Below are 17,037 nucleotides of genomic sequence, written 5' to 3'. Positions count from 1 at the left end.
TGCTGCTGCTGCTGTTGGTTGTTGCCTCTACTATCCCTACAGTGTCATCGGAAAGAAGACTCATTCATCACAAGAACCATTATATCTCCTTTTGTTGTTAGTTATACAACAGCAATGAAGCGTACGCTTCACCTTTAACAACCCCTTCCCGCCTTTAGGCATTCCACAGTAAGTAAATATATATCCACCTATTCGTTCCCATACTCTCCTCCTTATTCTCCATACTCTCTTCCCTGTATTATTATTATCATAATGACTGTCAAAGTATTTACTAAAAGTGTAAATTGTCCTCTCTCTTTGTTGTCCGACTGACTGACTGACTGCTGACTCTCACACAACTGGCAGTCATGTCATTGTAATATAACAATGGAGAATGGTTGTTGTGTTGTGTTGCTTTTGCGTGATGTGGATCGATGATGGAAGTATGTGTGTGTGTATGTGTGACTGTCATTCATTGTGTGTTTCCTTGTCGTGCCGTGTTTGCAGTAAGATGTAGTGCGTGTGTTCGTCGTGAACCGACCCTGTTGGCGTGTTGGCATGCTGGCTGGCGTCAGGAGAGAGTCGTTGTAAGTCATTGTGTTTGTATGAATGAATGAATGAATTCAGTCAGAATGAATATCATGTCCACATGTTAACATGTATGAGTGTGTATCAATGTGTATGTGTATAAGTGTGTATGTATATGTTATGGTTTAATGTGATAACATAATGACTAGTGTCTTCTATGCTTCATTAGTTTCATGACCTAATTTCAAAAAGGTATAGTAGATAGATACATAACTTGTTTGCAAAGATATATATAGCAATCAATCACAGTTCACTACAACTACAATAGTAAGTGAATCAATCAATCAATCAATCAATCATAATCAATCAATGACATCAACAACATAAGATATTATCTTTTATTGTGTACATGTATATGCCCCATGTTTGGGGCGACTGCGTGTAATGTCCAGCATCCCGATGCCACCCATTCATCCAAAAAGGACTTCCCACCTAGGTGCACCATTATGGGGATGCAAGCGACCGAAACCCATCAATCGATCTATTTTAAACTTTGCACTCGCCTCTACACCCTCCCAAAGCAGACGGAGGTAAGGTAAAGGAGGGAGAAGGATATTTTGTCATGTGACCTGACCATGGTGATACCCGCCATCATCATACACCCCTTCTGTCATGTCAATGGTCTTAGCTTTGCTTTGCTTCGTTTGATGTTGTTGTAGTTGTTGATTTTTTTAAGCACATCAACTCCTTTCGCTCATTCATCATGCTCCACACCTCCATCTACACCAACAACAAACCTCCTATCTTACGTCGAATCGCATCGCATCACTCTAACTAACAATCCCATCTCATTATTCCCTCCCTCTCTACACTTTGCTGCAAACATCTAGAGTTCATCATCAAAAGACATACTTATACACTCAATCAATCAAACATATAATATATATATACATATTCTTTATATAACATATATTATAACAACTACAACAACATAGAAAGATAAGATGGACGGTTATGAAAAGTTACAATCATGTGCAAAGAGAGCTGTTGTAAGCAGATCTGTTACGTACCAAGATTATCCATGTAAGGGAGTGGCATTCTCTGATCTGTCACCATTGTTCCTGTCGATAGAGGATATGGACGCCCTGCTGAACTACTGGCAATATAGATTCCAAGACGTCAATCTGGTCGTTGGCCTGGAAGCCCGTGGCTTCATCCTCGGCACGGCCATGTCACAGCGTCTCAAGCTGCCCTTTGTCATGCTGAGAAAGAAGGGCAAGCTGCCGGGCGAGACCCTTTCAGAGTCCTTCACCAAGGAGTACGGCAAGGACGAGTTTGAGGTGCAGAAGGACATCCTGTCGCATCTGCCCCAGCATCTGAGACCTTCCGCCAGCCACTGCTTCCACGTGCTGATCATGGACGATGTCCTGGCCACCGGTGGCACGCTGTGTGCTTCGATCGAGCTGGTCAGAAAGCTGCTGCATCACAACAACATCACCAACTTCAAGATCTCCACATCCATCATCTCTGCTATCAAGTGTTTAAAGGGCAAGCAGAATATCTATGAAAAGTACAACGATGTCTCCATAGATGTCATCAATGACGTGTAATGAGCTCCATCCCAGGTCGTCGTCGTCGTCTTCATCAACTTGTTCATTATATGCCATCCACAACCTAGCCAGCCAGCCATCAAGCCAGCCAGCCAATCTACCTACTTTACCACCTACATATCTAATGGCGAGTCCACCAAGTTGATCCATTTGCCGACAATAAACAATCAAACCTGTTGTAGAATGTCCAGACATGTGGTAGTCTTGACGCCAATCAAATGTCGTGTACCTGTCGTGTGTATCCTAATGATTGACTGTGATCATCACCTTTCCTTGTTCTACAATGTATCCTGTTGCTGCAACTTTATTGTCTAATCGAGTAGGCAATCATACTGCAGTCATCTGACACTGACAACAACTTGGTGCTGTCTGGTGACCATGCCACTCCCCAGACCTACATGTTTGTGTGTTCGCGTGTTTGTTAGTCCAATCAATCAATCAATCAATCAAACGTTGCTGCTGGATAACATACCTGATCAGCATGCTCATTGAATGTATGATCGCACTTCTTGGTGACGACATCCCATATCTTGACGGTACGATCGCTTGAGGATGATGCTAACTTGGTGCCATCCTTTGAGGCGCGTACACAGAGCACCCAGCTAGAGTGTCCCTGGAGTGAGCCGATCAGACCAGGGGACAGTGGATCGTACATATTGATCTTGCTGTCGTCAGAGCCAGAGAACAGAGTGGAGGAGTTTGGCGAGAAGCAAAGTGTCCTCACTGGCATGCTGTGATGTTGGAAGCGAGTGATCTGCTTGCAAGTGTCCACCTCGTAGACAGTGACCGATCCGTCGGCACCACCCACGGCGATCAACTTTCCATTGGGCGCAAAGGCGACGCTCATCAGAGCCTTATCGTTTGCCGCCTGTATAGCTTTCTTCTCGCCAGTCTCTGCTTGCAACAGGTTGATGGCACCCGATTGCGATGCGCTGACAATCTGTTCACCGTTTGGGCTGAATGCCAACATCCAAGTGCCAACTAAGGATGCACAAGTCAGTCAATTGTCGTCCAATCCACAAGTATCGCGCTGCACTTACAAGCACCAAAGTCGACGTCCTTGTGTAAGGTGTTGTCGGTCAAGTTCCAAACTCTAACATGTGAGTCCAATCCATTTGCAGCCAAGTCTGATGATATGAGTGTGATTGATTGAGTGTATGAATGAGTAATCTTGTGATTGATACGCTCGAACATGTCATCAATCAGCCAGTCAGTCAATCAATGTGACTCACATTTACAACCGAGATTGATGTCAATCGATGAAACACCAAGTATATTCTTATCCAATGACTTCTTCTCTGTCAGGAATGTTGCTGGTGCTGTGTTCCTGGATAGATCAGTCAGTATATAGATGTATGAACATTGCTCCACATCATATATATATACCTACCAGAGCTTAACCTTTGAACTCATACCAGCAGTAGCAATGAGCTCACCACTCCAAGACACTGACCAAATAGCATCTTCATGAGCATTAGATATCTTCTTTGAGATTTCAAACATCCTGTGTAAGTATATATATGTATATGTAATAATATCAATCAAATCTGATTTATGATAATGATCATAATCACATTGAACTTGAATCATTCTAAAAATACAAGATTATCATGAACTTCCAGACTTTCCCACCATTTGGAACTTCGAAGTTGTTATCTTCACGTCATTTTGAGGTGTTAATGTTGCTCAACAGTTTGTTTTGTGGGGTTACATACTTAAAACCCAAAGTTTTGGAGCGCCCAGTGTTGTCCGTCTCTCTCACAAAACAAATCTGGGAAGTAATAAGAGAGGAGACGCATCTATTTACTCTCCACACACTGAGTCATTTCATTTCTTTCATCCAAAGTTATCTCTCTCTTTGACTTGTGGTCGATTCAAACAAACAATCACACAAAACACTCATTGTTATTTATTAAATTGCTTAAGCAAACACACACAAAGATAATAATAAAACATTCATTATTATTATTATTTATATACTTATTTATAACTTGTCGTTCTAATTACCAACATATAATAATATATATATATTACGAACGACAACAACCAAAACTACATATATTTATTAATATTATCTTACACACTTTATGCACTTTATGGTCATTACAACAACAAATATATTATACTGTTATAGTTCAAGTAACAAATACAAGTAGATACAACAAGTTAGTTAGTATCAATCAACGAATCAAATCAATCAATCAATCAATCAATCATTCAATCAATCAATCAAACAAACAAAACAAACAATGTTAAACTTCTCATCAGACTTGATCAATATGATCGGAACCAATGAGATTGAATCATTCAATAAGACATTGAATGAGATGTTGGTCGTCTGGAATAATGGAGACAATACGTCACCATCGTCAGGATCATCGTCAACCTCATCTTCACATACACTCACTCAGTCCCAGCTGGATATGAACATCAACAGCATCATTAGCGGGGGGTCGGCCACGACCAACAACTCCAATGCCTTCCTCTCGATGCCTCTGCAGATGCCTCAACTGTCCAACTCCAACTCCAAGGTCAACCAGCGCGACTTCCTCACCTCCTCGCAGCAGCTCGACTCCTTCCTCTTTGAGAACAACAACCAGGGACTCTTTTCGCAGTCCACCGACAGCAACGGCAAGTTGTCGGCCAATGACGAGGTGACCAAGGTAATCCGCGAGATTAGTCGCGACAACAAGGAGTTCCAGCCCATCGAGATCATCCCTATCAAGTCGCTTAATAAAGCAACCGATCAAACAAATGTAGCAACGGGCGGCGAATATACATACGAACCAAGTCCTGTCAAGCCCTTTGGAGACTTTAGCCAGATCAATCTGTCGCCATTCGCCATCGACCCGTCGAAGCTCGAAGAACTGCGATCAAACACATCGGTCCTAGACCCCTTGTTCTCGTTGCCCTACAACACGTCAAACCCATCCTATATACCAACAATAAGCACACCAACTGCTCTAATCAACAGTATTGCTGGCGGAGGCAGCGGCGGTGTAAACACAATCAACAATATCAGCTACAGTGGCAACAATGCCATTGTCAAGCCAACAAACACAAGTGGAAGCAGCATTATCAACCTCACAAAGCAAGAGACAAACAACGGTCCAATCAGACACGTGCCTTTGGAGCAGTACAAGGACAAGGACGCATCCCTACCCAAATCAATGGAGACTGACAAGTCTGGCGCCAATCAGGGTCCTCACGACAAGAAGGATGTGAAGCGTCAGAAGCGTTTGATGAAGAATCGCGAGTCTGCACATCTCTCTCGCCAGCGCAAGAGAGAGCGTCTTACCGAGCTGGAACACAGAGTTGAGGAGCTCACTCACAACTCATCGTCACTTACCAAGGCCCTCTCAGGTCTTGAGAGCGAGAACCTCGTGCTCAAGGCCGAGGTGGACCAACTGGTCGATGTCATCAAGGATTCACCTGTGCTCTCTGCACTATTCTTCTCATTGGTCAAGAATGACAAGACAGCCATGGTCTATTGAGTTGTCAACCAACAGTCATTCATTCTTTCATTCTTTCATTCATTCAATCATTCACAACACACTCCTAATAGATATGTGTTCCTTTTCAATCCAACCTGGTCTCCTCTCCTCCATCCCTACCTGGATACGCCGCCTTGACTATCTTGCCAAGCGCTATTCATTGCTCAACCATATTGTAAATATATAATAATAAATGAAATGGTACTTATAACAACATCAATCAATCAACCAATGAATGAATGGTAGCAGTAGTGGTAGTAATGGTAGTAGTAATGTTATTGATTGAAAGATGTGATGAAATCTCTACGTCAACTCAACCTGGACATGAACAGCTCATTTGTTGATGAGTTCTTTTTTGGCTGGTAGCCAGCAAATACAAACATCCTGTTGGCGTGCACTAGAACCGAGTTCTGTCCAAGCCCCAGGTTCACCTGGTTAATGTTGTGCATCATCTTCTTCCAGTGAAAGGACTCAATGTTGAACTCGTATATCTCGTGGAAGTAGTTCTTTCGGTCCCATCCTCCAATCATGTAGAACTTGTTCTCGAACTGTACCATTGAAGCTCTTGACCTGCCCTTTGGTATTTCTCCATCGCAGGTTACTGTAGTCCACTTCTCTTTCTCTGAAGGTAGGGTAAGATAAGAAAATCATTAGATATGGTATCAAAGGCTGGATCAGGATATGACTTACTGAAGCAGAACTTGTGAATGGTGTTGAAGGTCTCTGGAGCATAAGCAGTATCAAATCCACCGAATAGATACTGCGCCTTGTTGTAAAGGACACAACAATGAGCTCTCCGTTTCAGAGGAGGATTACTATTGAGCATCTTCCTCCATTGGAATGTTTCTGGATATGGCGTTAGTATATTATGATTAATCAATCAATTGATCATTGTTGGGTATAACATACTTAGGTTAAGTTTGTAGGTATCATTGTTTGATTCCTTTCCATCCCATCCTCCAAATATATACATATGATCGTTGTAGCATATTGCCGAGTGTGCTGATCGAGGATTGGGAACGTCGCCAGTCGTTGGTTGATGGACCATCTTGTTGGTCTCAAAGCTATAAATATAAGTGTTGTTGGAGTACATTGGGTCTGCCCCAGTGCTTCCTCCAAACATAATAATCTGTCTATTCCACACGATCGCACTATGCTCGGTCAAGTTAGGTTGTTCTCCAGAGTAGAATATCTCTGTCCAATTGTTCTCTTTGGTGTTAACATAGTAAGTATAGATGTATAATGGATGGATGGAAGGATTGATGGAGGGAGTTGGACATACTCTTTATGTCGTAGCACCAAAAGTCATTCTTTACATCACCAATGACAGTTGTATGTTGGTTCTTTAGTCCACTGTCTCCACCATATACATATATTGCATTATTGTATACTACTGATGATGGACATAATCTAACTGATGGCTTCTTTGTAATAATGGATATTAATCTCTTTGTCTTGATTCGCAGGAATTTACCCTTCCAAAGGGATATATCATTGCATATCGTATTAAAGTCCCTGCAAACCAGTCTACACTGTAATAGATCTGATGATGATAATGTCTGTGCAATGTTCATAATGATCTCCCATGGCAAGTTGAGGATATTCATCTTGTGATGATGAGGATAATATTAATATTTCAAGTTGTAGTTTGAGTTTGAAAGTTTGAGTTGGAGTTGCATGGAACATACTCTTGAGTTTGAAGAATGTTTATCTTGATCATTGTCATTTCTTCTTGTGACACCTCCATTCTCTAATGAGAACTCTGTCTGCTTAATATAATATGATAGACTCTGTATGAATGACTTGAAAGACTGTTTCATTGGATTATTATTAATCAGTAGATGGTTATCCATGTTAATAAATGTCAGTCAGACTGAAAGTCTAATAGGAGTATATATATTATATTTAATCGATTGATTGATTGATTGATCAAGACACTACTGATGGTTGGAAAGATGGGGAGTGATTGCCAACATACCATTTGGAATGATTCATAAGCAAATATATACCTTGGAGGTAATATTGCACTGCTGGAGATCGCACTGATTGATACAGTATGTTTAATCAGATGGAGTGGGTAGAGTAACCAGCTACACCAGTATACCCTTTAGTATTATGTGTATATGTGTGTGTGTATATCTTTGATCTTGTCTGTCTCTGTCTGTCTCTGTCCACTTGTGATTCTTTCCGTAAGTCTGGCAGAGTCAAGTGTGTGTATGTATCTCTATGTTTATGTGTATATGTGTATGTGTATGTGTATGTGTATATTTGTATAAGTATGTCCTGTCAACTAAGGGAGTATGAGCATAAGCTTAAGCATACCGAGAGAGCAGTAAGCAGAACTTAACAACAGGCACATCCACTTTGCTACTGAGTGAGCATGGCTGGCTGGCTTGGTATTGTCCAGTTACAACTAAAAGGAGAGACGACGTGCCCTTACACCTCCATCATCAACTCAAGTTCTCACATTGCCGAGTAAGAAGATGAAGTATGTGTGTGTGTGTGACATTGGATGATTAGATGTCAGCCAACCACTTTATTTAGGGGATACAGATTCACGACGACACTAAAATGGAAGTGTTGTGTTCTTCTCCCCTATCCTCTCTAATGCTTGGTGTATAAGTGTGAATGAACATGTATGAATAAGTGTGTGTGTGTGTGTGAATGAAGAACAAACAAGTTGTCATCAACAACTAAAGTTCTCATTATTATCATTTGTTGTTGTTATTTGTCGAAGGGTGAACAAATATACGTATATCTATACATAATATATCATTATATTACACATAATAATATTTACTACGCATGGTAACAAGACTTGTATTGTAATAATATACAATGGATATTGGGCTTGACCCTCCAAATGCGCAGAACGACAACAACGATAGACATATTCGTCTAAGAGAGTTGTTTGGATTGGAGTTTAGAAATGCATCTAGTCTGACGTTTGAATCATACGTCATTTCTTATAATGGAGTGTTGACAATGGCTTTCAAGTCATGGACTCCATCATTGTCCAGATTGAAGCGGACGATCAATCAATCTGCTGAGTCCTTGGCCATGGCAAACCATGGAGAGAACATGGGCACAAAATGGCCAAAGATAACACTGGCCTGCCTCAAAGACAACCTTCATCTAAGTCGTAGTCAGTTTGAAGAGCTTCATGTACTGTGTCGTCAGATTACAAACTCCCATCTGTCCAACAACCATGTTCGATCAAGTCCAGACAGTGCCGAAAGTCTGTTTACCAATGAGGAATGCTTTTCAGAGGTGCCAAGGATAACAATCGACAGATTATCTTTGGTTGACTTTAACAACCGAGCTTTAATCGGTCCGCATCGATCCATTGTTCATATCCATCCGATAGATACTTCAATAGTGGACTCGGACCACGATGAAGACAATGTTCAGTTCGTTCGAACTGTCATCAACGAAACACTACATTCCACAACCAGCTCCAGCAGCAGCGGAGTTATTGACGAACTAGTTGTAAACAATAGAACCGACTACTATTCAAAGGTGACCAACCATTCACAAGGGAATGCCAATCATTCCAACCATTATCTCGAACAACTTACCAGTGACAAGTTCGAAAGTACATTGGTACACTTTGTTTGCCAATCCCACGACGGAGATGTTGACAAACAACATCAGCAGCAACAACAACAACAAGAACAGTTGATGCGCAATCGACATATCAGCTCAATGATCGAACATCTAAGGGAGACTATCGAGAGTAATCCAAACCTGACGGGCATCTACGATTGGATGCCATTGCACTCTGTGCATATATCTGTTCGAGCAATAAAGTACGCCAGTACCGACTGACTGTGAGCCGATCAATGTCAGGATGATACAATGATAATCGTTTAATCTCTGCTTTCGCTATATAAGTTATGAACACTTTGACTACTACTTCTACTTGGTTTCGCTTGCTGTATCCTTTTTCTCTTTCCTGTAGGTAGGTAGGTAGGTAGGTGTTAGAAGACTTAGCATGTCTTGTGATCAAGACTGATAAAACATACTTGTCTTGTGGGAAGAGGGCATCGTAGTATCTGATTGGGAACTTTAGCATGCACTTCCTCAGCTGTGTAAAGGTCTCCATGCACTTATCTCTATTGTCAGTCTCCTTTTGGAAGCAGACGAATGACTCGATGATCAAGTCTCCACATGGACCCTTACCCATGCTTCTGATGCAAGGTGGGCATGAGGCCTGATCAGCCAATGCTGGCAATGGCTTTGTCTCCTCTGCGTTTACCCAAACGGCAACATTCCTTTGATTGCTATTAAACAATTGAGACATATTCTATTCTTCCTGTATTATCTGTCTTGTCTATATCTTATAAGTTTTAAACAAAGTGTAATTTGATTGACAGGGTCTTCTATGTTTCGTTCCATGGAAGTGTGTGTTTGAGTGTTGGTTGAAGATGATCAATCACACACAAGTGCGTAATGTTTGGGTCATCAGTATTGGAATGGTACCATTCAATTATTGATATCTTGTTATGAACAACCAAGAAGTATTTATCCTAGGTAGGGAGACTGGAGTATATGAGGAGACTGATCTCATGTCCTTCTTCATACTGATCGATTGGTCGCTCTTATGACATATCAATCATATGTGGGACTCGTTAATCACCTATCCTTGATATGATTCCTTCCTCAGGGCAACCAGAGGACTACCATTAAACAGTCATTCTCTTCGATTCCCACTTTGGATATGATAAATAGAAAAAACGAGTGACAGGTAAGTTCAAGATTGTGTTGAAATGTGTTGTCATTGTTGTACAATTGAACAGATAATAACATATACATGCATACATACTATAATATATTTATGTAAGAAAGATATAGTATAAAGTAGTAATAGTAATGATTAGATTAGGTACAAACGCGAGTTACTTTCGCAGTATCTTCAAGAGGAAGCCACCTACTTCAAAGGAAGTAGGTGATAGATTCGAGGCAAGAGTCGTCAAGATGTTGCACAATAGGATGTGCTTCAATATTAAACGCAATGTAATGGTTAGAGATCACAATGGCAATCTGTCAGAGATTGATATTGTCTACGGACTGTTCAGACCCACCTACGTCGAGTGCAAGAACTATCAACTGCCTGTTCCCCTCAAGGATGTGGCCAAGTTCAAAGAGGTCTTGCGTCTGAATGGGGTGAGTCCGCGTCGCGGTCTCTTTATCACGTCGTCGTCGTACACGCCGCGTGCCACCACCATCGGTATAAGAACCGTCGATGGAGAGCAGCTGCGTCGCATGGAGCGCTGGGCTCTCTGGGTCGGCGGTGCCAAGTTTACATTCTACGTCTGTCTGTCAATCGTTGGCTTTGGCTTATTCACTCAGTATCACGGCTGAGCGAGTGAGTGACTATATTCACTTACTTGACGAGCGTCATTGGCCAACCCACTCATTCATGAATGGAGATATCAACGAGTCGACTCATTCAATCGAGAACGAATCAAGGTCATTCATTCAATCAATCATTCAATCCATCATTCACTTGTCCAACACACGCATTGTTTGGATACACAGAACACTACTGCCATCGATAGAGCAGTGGATAGCTTTACCATTCATTCATTTCATTATCACCTCCCAAATATATAAGTATAACGTATACAGCTTCACAAACAAACGGACTTGACTGTCAATTTATTGTTGAGAATATAATCGATATGTTGCTCGGATTGAGTATAACCAAGGTTGCTGCTTACAGGCAATGGCTGACTTTGACCGGTCGAGTGAATCATGCATGAGTCGGACTATAATGGTGACCACGAATGTTGACAGATTGTGCGAGAGAGGCGATCTTGGAAAGGTCAATGATTGAAAGGCGAAGAGAGTTGTTTGTGGCCGGTGGTCTGTTGATGGTAATGCTGTGGATGCCGCCTTGACGATGGTATGACCAGTCCATTGTTGATGAACTGGACCACTTGCTCCATCTTTGTGTATCGATAGATCTTCTCCTTCTGTAGATGCTCATTGTGATGACTAAACAGTATAGTCTGTGACCAATCCACTGTGGCGCCAGGAGAGTTGGTTGGCGGACTGCTGTCTCCACCACCAACACCAGCTCCAGCAACTCCAGTAGGAGGGGATGTTGACGACGTTGTGTTAACTGCCAAGTTGTTCAATGATGAGGAAGATGAAGGATGTGCTGGTGCAGGCGATAGCTTGCCCTTGAATATGAGGTAATCATCGAGATGTATCTCAAACTCTTGGACGCCACGCTGGAGCATCCTGCTGTAGTTCCAGAACTTGACCATTGACAGTGAGACGGGGTAGTCAAAGTATATACAAATGCTGACGGGGATGAATGTGGTCGAGTGGTCAGACAGGTGGTGCACCTGTGTCGTCCAAGAATGTCTCTCATCGTAGCTGTTGTTTACGCCGTCAAACAGTCTCTCTATCAATCGATCGTTGCCATTGGTGATTACAACATTGCTCGGTGATGGTTTGAATGCCAGTCCATTCCAATCATACAGCTGGATGCCATTCAGGCCGACATAGCTCGTGTCTCCCCATGATGACACTATCACTATCTTGATAATGAATCCAGTTGGTAGCTGTAGGGTCTGGTAGTCTTGAGGAATGTACACCGACTTGGGAAGAGTGAGCTGTCTCTCAAACGGCTCCAACTTGACTGGATGCTTGTCAAAGTGGACGAATGAGATTACCTGTCCAAAGTCGTAGAGGTCATTGCCTGGCGCCTTCCTGAATATGAATCCTTCGGGCGAGAGCTTCTGGCCATCCAATGTGATATCCACATGCTTGGCGCCTCGTGCGGCATCCTCCTGACTCTTGTTATAGTTCCACACCCGGATGCAACTGATTGAGGTCGCCTGGCCGAGGTCGATGGTCAGGTGGCGCTCAAGTTGATCTTGTTCAGTGCCCTTGTGAATGTGGTGCTGGTGGAATAGAGGGATCAGCCACATGTGCTGGTCGTTCATCGTCAGGTTGTGGCCGTCGATAAGCTTGTCCAACGTTCGATAGTCGCCGCTGTGTCCCGGGATGTCGTTGATGTCTTTGGGATAGGCCGACAGGTTCTGCATGGTCAGCTTGATGAGCTTATAGTTCTGGTCGTACACCTGGATCGATGTGAGCCCCAGGTAGCACTTGTCGCCCCACGTCGACTTGAAGTGGAACTTGATGCGTCGGCCCTTGGGCAGAGAGGACACATTGATCTCCTCGTAGCATCCATCATTGCCAGCGATCTGATGGCTTGTCTGCTGCGGCAGGTGCTCCAGCCGTGAGACAGTAAAGTCGCTCTCGCTCGCGCGTCGCGACGACAACTTGCCCTCCCTTTCAAAGTTGATTCGCGAGAAGAGGTGCTCCATGTGTGGGTTCAGGTCGCGCACTTTGAGCTGATCTCCAACGTTGGGATCAGGGCTGCTGCTGTCCTCATGGTCAAACTCCTCCTCTTGGAACTGTGATGGCGAGAATGGATCGTTCTGCTCGATCGTCTGAAGCACAACTTCCTCATTCGTGAACAATATGTACTCAGCGCACTCATCACACTCCCGCAGACTTCCAGGTGCACGCTTTATCGATCCTTTGAATATCAACTGATTATCCAACCTTATCTCCATGTCCTTTACGCCTCTCGCTGAGTGTATCCTTGACTTGTTGTAGTTCTGTTCATTGATTGATTGAGTTAGTGAATGAGTGGGCACGATTGATTGAGTGAATGAGCAATGCTTACCCATATCCTGATCATGGACAATGTGAGCACTGAATCAAAGATGACAGTGATGCTGGTCTGGACGATTGAGCTCTCTTGGAAGGGTGCCTGCCATAGATGGAGGTCGTCTAGGGTGCGTGGACATCGATCAATGATCTTGGCAATGTCATCGCCAGGAGGTGGTTGGCAACGGAGTTGGGTGGATATGTCCTTCAGTGTGATGTAGTCACCTGCGTAGTCAAACATGTCGATGCCAGACAGTCCAATATAATTGCTGTCGCCCCAGTTCGAGAGCAGTGTCAGTGTCATCACCTTGCCACTCGGCTTGGTTGCCACAAACACACTGCTGTCGGTTGAGCTGTGTGGAGATGACTCGGATGACATCGTGTTGTTGTTGGTGCCGCCTGTAGACAGTGACATGTGAGTTGGTGAAAGTGATTTGTTGGCCAGCATGGACTGCTGATGGTGATGATATACAAGCCTCTCAGGAGAGAAGCTGAGTGAGGTCGCTTGATTGGACGGCTCGACCAGGTCATGAACATTCGGTTGTTGTTGTTGTTGATGGTGATGGTGCTGATGTATCTCAATCGATGGCGTTGTGCTAGTCGTCGTCGTTGGCGTCGTCGTTGGTTCGTTTGATTGTGTCTCGGGTCTCCTTGGCGTGGGCGCATTGGCAGTGGACAGAAGCGCTGCCACAGCCTCGGATTTGGATGATGGTAGTGTGATGGTGGAGAGTGGGGTGGTTAGATGTCGATTGATGTTGCCCGACAGTCGACGACTGACTGTAGGCCGTGATGATGTGGTCGGGGCTGCACTGACTGTGGGCAGTTCCAACTTTGTTGCACCACCAGCGGGTGGAGGAGGCACAGTCGTTGACGACGACGACGATGTCGAAGTTGGTGTGGTGTTTGATGATGCAAGGTCGAGTGATGGTGACAGGGAGAGACGACCCGTCTTGCGAGGCGTCAGCGACAATGGTGATATCAGCGATGGTTCGGAGCGCTTGCGAATGGCTGATGGACGCTCGCGCGGGTTTCGCAGATCAGGAGTGTCAGAGTCGCCCGGGAACACCTTGATACCATCGGCTCCGAGATGACTACGTGGCGAGGGCGACTGTGACCGTGACGGCGAGTCGGAGGACGCCGATGAACTGGTCGATGACTGCGACGAGCTCTTGATACCACCATCTCCACTGTGCTGGCTTCCAAAGCCCAGACCGCCCAGTCCACTGTGTATGTTTGATGTGGACTTCCTCGACTGGAGTGGATGGTATTGTGACTTTGATGTTGGAGGCGCCGCCGCGCTGAGCGGGGGAGTTACCAACAGCATTGAGTCGTCCTGCTGCTGCTGTTGCTGTTGTTGCTTGTCGGTCTTGGCGTGACTCGTAGGCATCAACTTCATCCTCATCATGTATTCCATAAGCAATCTCTTCTTCTCGGGATCGGCTGCAATGTCTCGCACATGCAACTCAAAGAACTCATCGCTCATCTCAGATTGTGCGCTCACAGGCTTGTGTTGTTGTTGAGGAGACTGTCCCATAAATGTAGGATTCTTGTTACTCTGTTGTGGCTGGGCTTGAGTCTGTGGCTGTACTTGGGGCTGAGGCTGAGGTTGATGTTGAGGTGACACTGACGCAGTAGAGTTGGCACTGGAGGCATTCGATGAAGTTGGAGTGGATAGCTTGTTCTGTTGCAGTCTGTTGTTGATTGAGATGTCCAGGAGACTGGTCTTCCTCTGTGCAGTGTTGCGAATGACAGGTGCAGACGAACCACGCACCAGTGGGTGTCTCGACGACTTGTACTTCTTTGGCTCGCCATCCACTGAGGTCGCCGATGGTGGCACCAATGATGATACTACCTGTGGCAAAGGCTTTGGAGGCAAGCCTTGCTGCTTCAATGGCGCCGAGAACAAGGGTTGCTCGCCACTACTACTGCTGCTTCCTGGGCCAACAACAACAACAGTCTCATCGGTTGGTGGCTTGACGATGAGTGTGATCTTTGGGTTGCTGAGGTCAAACTCGCAGCTGCTCCCCACTTGAACATTGTCGTCGGACTCTTGCACCGAGTTACTGCTATGAGGCGATGTCTGTAACTGTTGCTGCTTCTTGAGATCACTATGAATGAGTTCAATCGACTTGTTCCAGCCAGAGAGTATCGACGATGTTGACTGGCTCTGATTCAGCTTCCTTGGTGATCTCTCCGCATCGCCCTTTGTGCCGCCACTGAACTTGACCCTCTGTTGCTGTTGCTGTGGTTGTTGCTGACCCGTTCCATCCTGTGACAGACCTGATAGATGTAACTGGAACATTGACTTTAAGATTGTGTTGTTGTTGCCGCCAGTGCCAGTGCCAGTGCTGACTGCTGCCGAGTTGTTTGTAGACTTGATATCATCCTTTGACAGCTCTGCGGATGATGACGACGAGTAGTCTGACTCATCGCCATCGTCAACATCGACATCGTCATCATCAGAGTACGAGGAATAGTCTGATTCATCTTCTCCGTCGGATGCCACTACATTATCGTCTTCCTCAATGTCGTTCGATATCTCCTCGTTGATCTTGCCGAATGTGTTGTGCAGGTTCGCCGACGTGCTGCCTGGCACGATGGGCGTTGGGGCACTAGTCCTTCGCTTGAGCTCCTTTAGCTCGTCCTGATTGGTGAACCTGGTTCGCGAGCCTGCAGTGCTTAGTTGGAACTGAATGGGCTTGGTCTTGGGCGATGGTGAGGGGTTGGATTGTTGCGACTGTTGCTGCTGGGCGTGGTTGGGTGAGACGGTGCGAGGTGATGAAAGGAGTGACGTTGCCGAGTTGGGAGGTATTGACATGATGTTTGGCGTGGACATTGAGCGTGGTGAGCTGACGATGCCGCTGGAGCGCGGAGAGTGCTTGGGAGAGTGTCGTGTCGATGATGCTGGCGACGTTTGACTCAATGATGTGGATGTTGGTGTCCGTGGTGGCTGTAAGGTGTCACTGCTGTTGTTGCTGCTGTTGTCGAGGCTTGACCCAAACATTGCTGATGAGGGTGATGTCGAGCGGACTATCGAAGAGCCACCACCCGCCGACGGTGTTGGTAAGAATGTTGGTGCATTCGTTGATGTCGTCGTCGTCAGCATAGCCGATATGGTCGTCGATTGACCAAGGTGTGAGCTATGTACAAAGTTCATTGTGGGCGGCAAGAAGAGCGATGTCAACTGATCGGACGACTTGCGCAATGTAGATGAAGGTGATGTTGATAATAGCGATGATGATGATGATGATGATGTTGACTTTGTCGATAATGATGATGATGACTTTGGAGGTGATGATGAAGGTGATGTACATCCATGTTGTTGATGTTGATTGTGTTTCTTTTGTTGTTGATGGTATTGCTGTTGTTGGGATAAGGTTGACATATCGGCCAGTGCTGTTACATTGAATATATCATTGATGAGTATAGGTATACTGTTACTGATGCTCGATGACTTTGAGTATGAGTCACTGCCTCTCCAATTCCTATTGTTTGATCTACTACTACTACTACTGTTGTTGTTGTTACTATTGCTGTTGCTACCGCTGCCGCCGCTGCCACTGCTATTGTTTGTCTGTTGTTGTTATATGTGTCAGTCCATCAATCAATCAATAAATCATTCATTATATCCATCAAACAAACTTACAGTATTCATTATTATTGATTGGATGTGTTCTGTTACTTTGACAGATTCATAACATAGCAGAGCAGCAGTGCATCATCGTCAGTCG

General features: G+C 44.6%; 8 protein-coding genes across 8 annotated transcripts; 4 read left to right on the top strand and 4 right to left on the bottom strand.

Moving 5' to 3' along the window:
• Window positions 1-1,505: 1,505 nt before the first annotated feature.
• On the top strand, window positions 1,506-2,117 carry SAMD00019534_106620 (hypothetical protein; the record flags this gene model as incomplete). The annotated part of the gene is made up of 1 exon (XM_012894097.1): window positions 1,506-2,117. A coding segment is annotated over one exon (612 nt), but the record flags the coding sequence as incomplete, so codon positions are not given.
• Window positions 2,118-2,421: 304 nt separating this feature from the next.
• Window positions 2,422-3,620, bottom strand: SAMD00019534_106610 (hypothetical protein; the record flags this gene model as incomplete). The annotated part of the gene is made up of 5 exons (XM_012894096.1): window positions 2,422-2,511; window positions 2,590-3,098; window positions 3,158-3,244; window positions 3,356-3,444; window positions 3,508-3,620. The coding sequence occupies 5 exons, from the start codon at window positions 3,618-3,620 to the stop codon at window positions 2,422-2,424; spliced, it is 888 nt and encodes a 295-aa protein (XP_012749550.1).
• Window positions 3,621-4,396: 776 nt separating this feature from the next.
• On the top strand, window positions 4,397-5,611 carry SAMD00019534_106600 (hypothetical protein; the record flags this gene model as incomplete). The annotated part of the gene is made up of 1 exon (XM_012894095.1): window positions 4,397-5,611. One exon carries the CDS (start codon window positions 4,397-4,399, stop codon window positions 5,609-5,611), a length of 1,215 nt encoding a protein of 404 aa, XP_012749549.1.
• Window positions 5,612-5,922: 311 nt separating this feature from the next.
• SAMD00019534_106590 (hypothetical protein) lies at window positions 5,923-8,058 on the bottom strand (the record flags this gene model as incomplete). The annotated part of the gene is made up of 5 exons (XM_012894094.1): window positions 5,923-6,233; window positions 6,302-6,457; window positions 6,521-6,734; window positions 7,679-7,835; window positions 7,934-8,058. Coding segments are annotated over 5 exons (963 nt in total), but the record flags the coding sequence as incomplete, so codon positions are not given.
• A 391-nt stretch (window positions 8,059-8,449) lies between these two features.
• On the top strand, window positions 8,450-9,439 carry SAMD00019534_106580 (hypothetical protein; the record flags this gene model as incomplete). The annotated part of the gene is made up of 2 exons (XM_012894093.1): window positions 8,450-8,849; window positions 8,979-9,439. The coding sequence occupies 2 exons, from the start codon at window positions 8,450-8,452 to the stop codon at window positions 9,437-9,439; spliced, it is 861 nt and encodes a 286-aa protein (XP_012749547.1).
• Window positions 9,440-9,529: 90 nt separating this feature from the next.
• On the bottom strand, window positions 9,530-9,914 carry SAMD00019534_106570 (hypothetical protein; the record flags this gene model as incomplete). The annotated part of the gene is made up of 2 exons (XM_012894092.1): window positions 9,530-9,566; window positions 9,637-9,914. 2 exons carry the CDS (start codon window positions 9,912-9,914, stop codon window positions 9,530-9,532), a joined length of 315 nt encoding a protein of 104 aa, XP_012749546.1.
• A 596-nt stretch (window positions 9,915-10,510) lies between these two features.
• On the top strand, window positions 10,511-10,969 carry SAMD00019534_106560 (hypothetical protein; the record flags this gene model as incomplete). Its single annotated transcript, XM_012894091.1, has 1 exon — window positions 10,511-10,969. A coding segment is annotated over one exon (459 nt), but the record flags the coding sequence as incomplete, so codon positions are not given.
• A 470-nt stretch (window positions 10,970-11,439) lies between these two features.
• SAMD00019534_106550 (hypothetical protein) lies at window positions 11,440-16,961 on the bottom strand (the record flags this gene model as incomplete). The annotated part of the gene is made up of 3 exons (XM_012894090.1): window positions 11,440-13,254; window positions 13,323-16,880; window positions 16,953-16,961. 3 exons carry the CDS (start codon window positions 16,959-16,961, stop codon window positions 11,440-11,442), a joined length of 5,382 nt encoding a protein of 1,793 aa, XP_012749544.1.
• Between the last annotated feature and the right edge of the window lie 76 nt (window positions 16,962-17,037).

Source organism: Acytostelium subglobosum, assembly GCF_000787575.1.
Source record: "Acytostelium subglobosum LB1 DNA, scaffold: scaffold28, whole genome shotgun sequence".
Taxonomy (NCBI): domain Eukaryota; phylum Evosea; class Eumycetozoa; order Acytosteliales; family Acytosteliaceae; genus Acytostelium; species Acytostelium subglobosum.
This window is presented reverse-complemented; position numbering and strand designations above follow the sequence as displayed.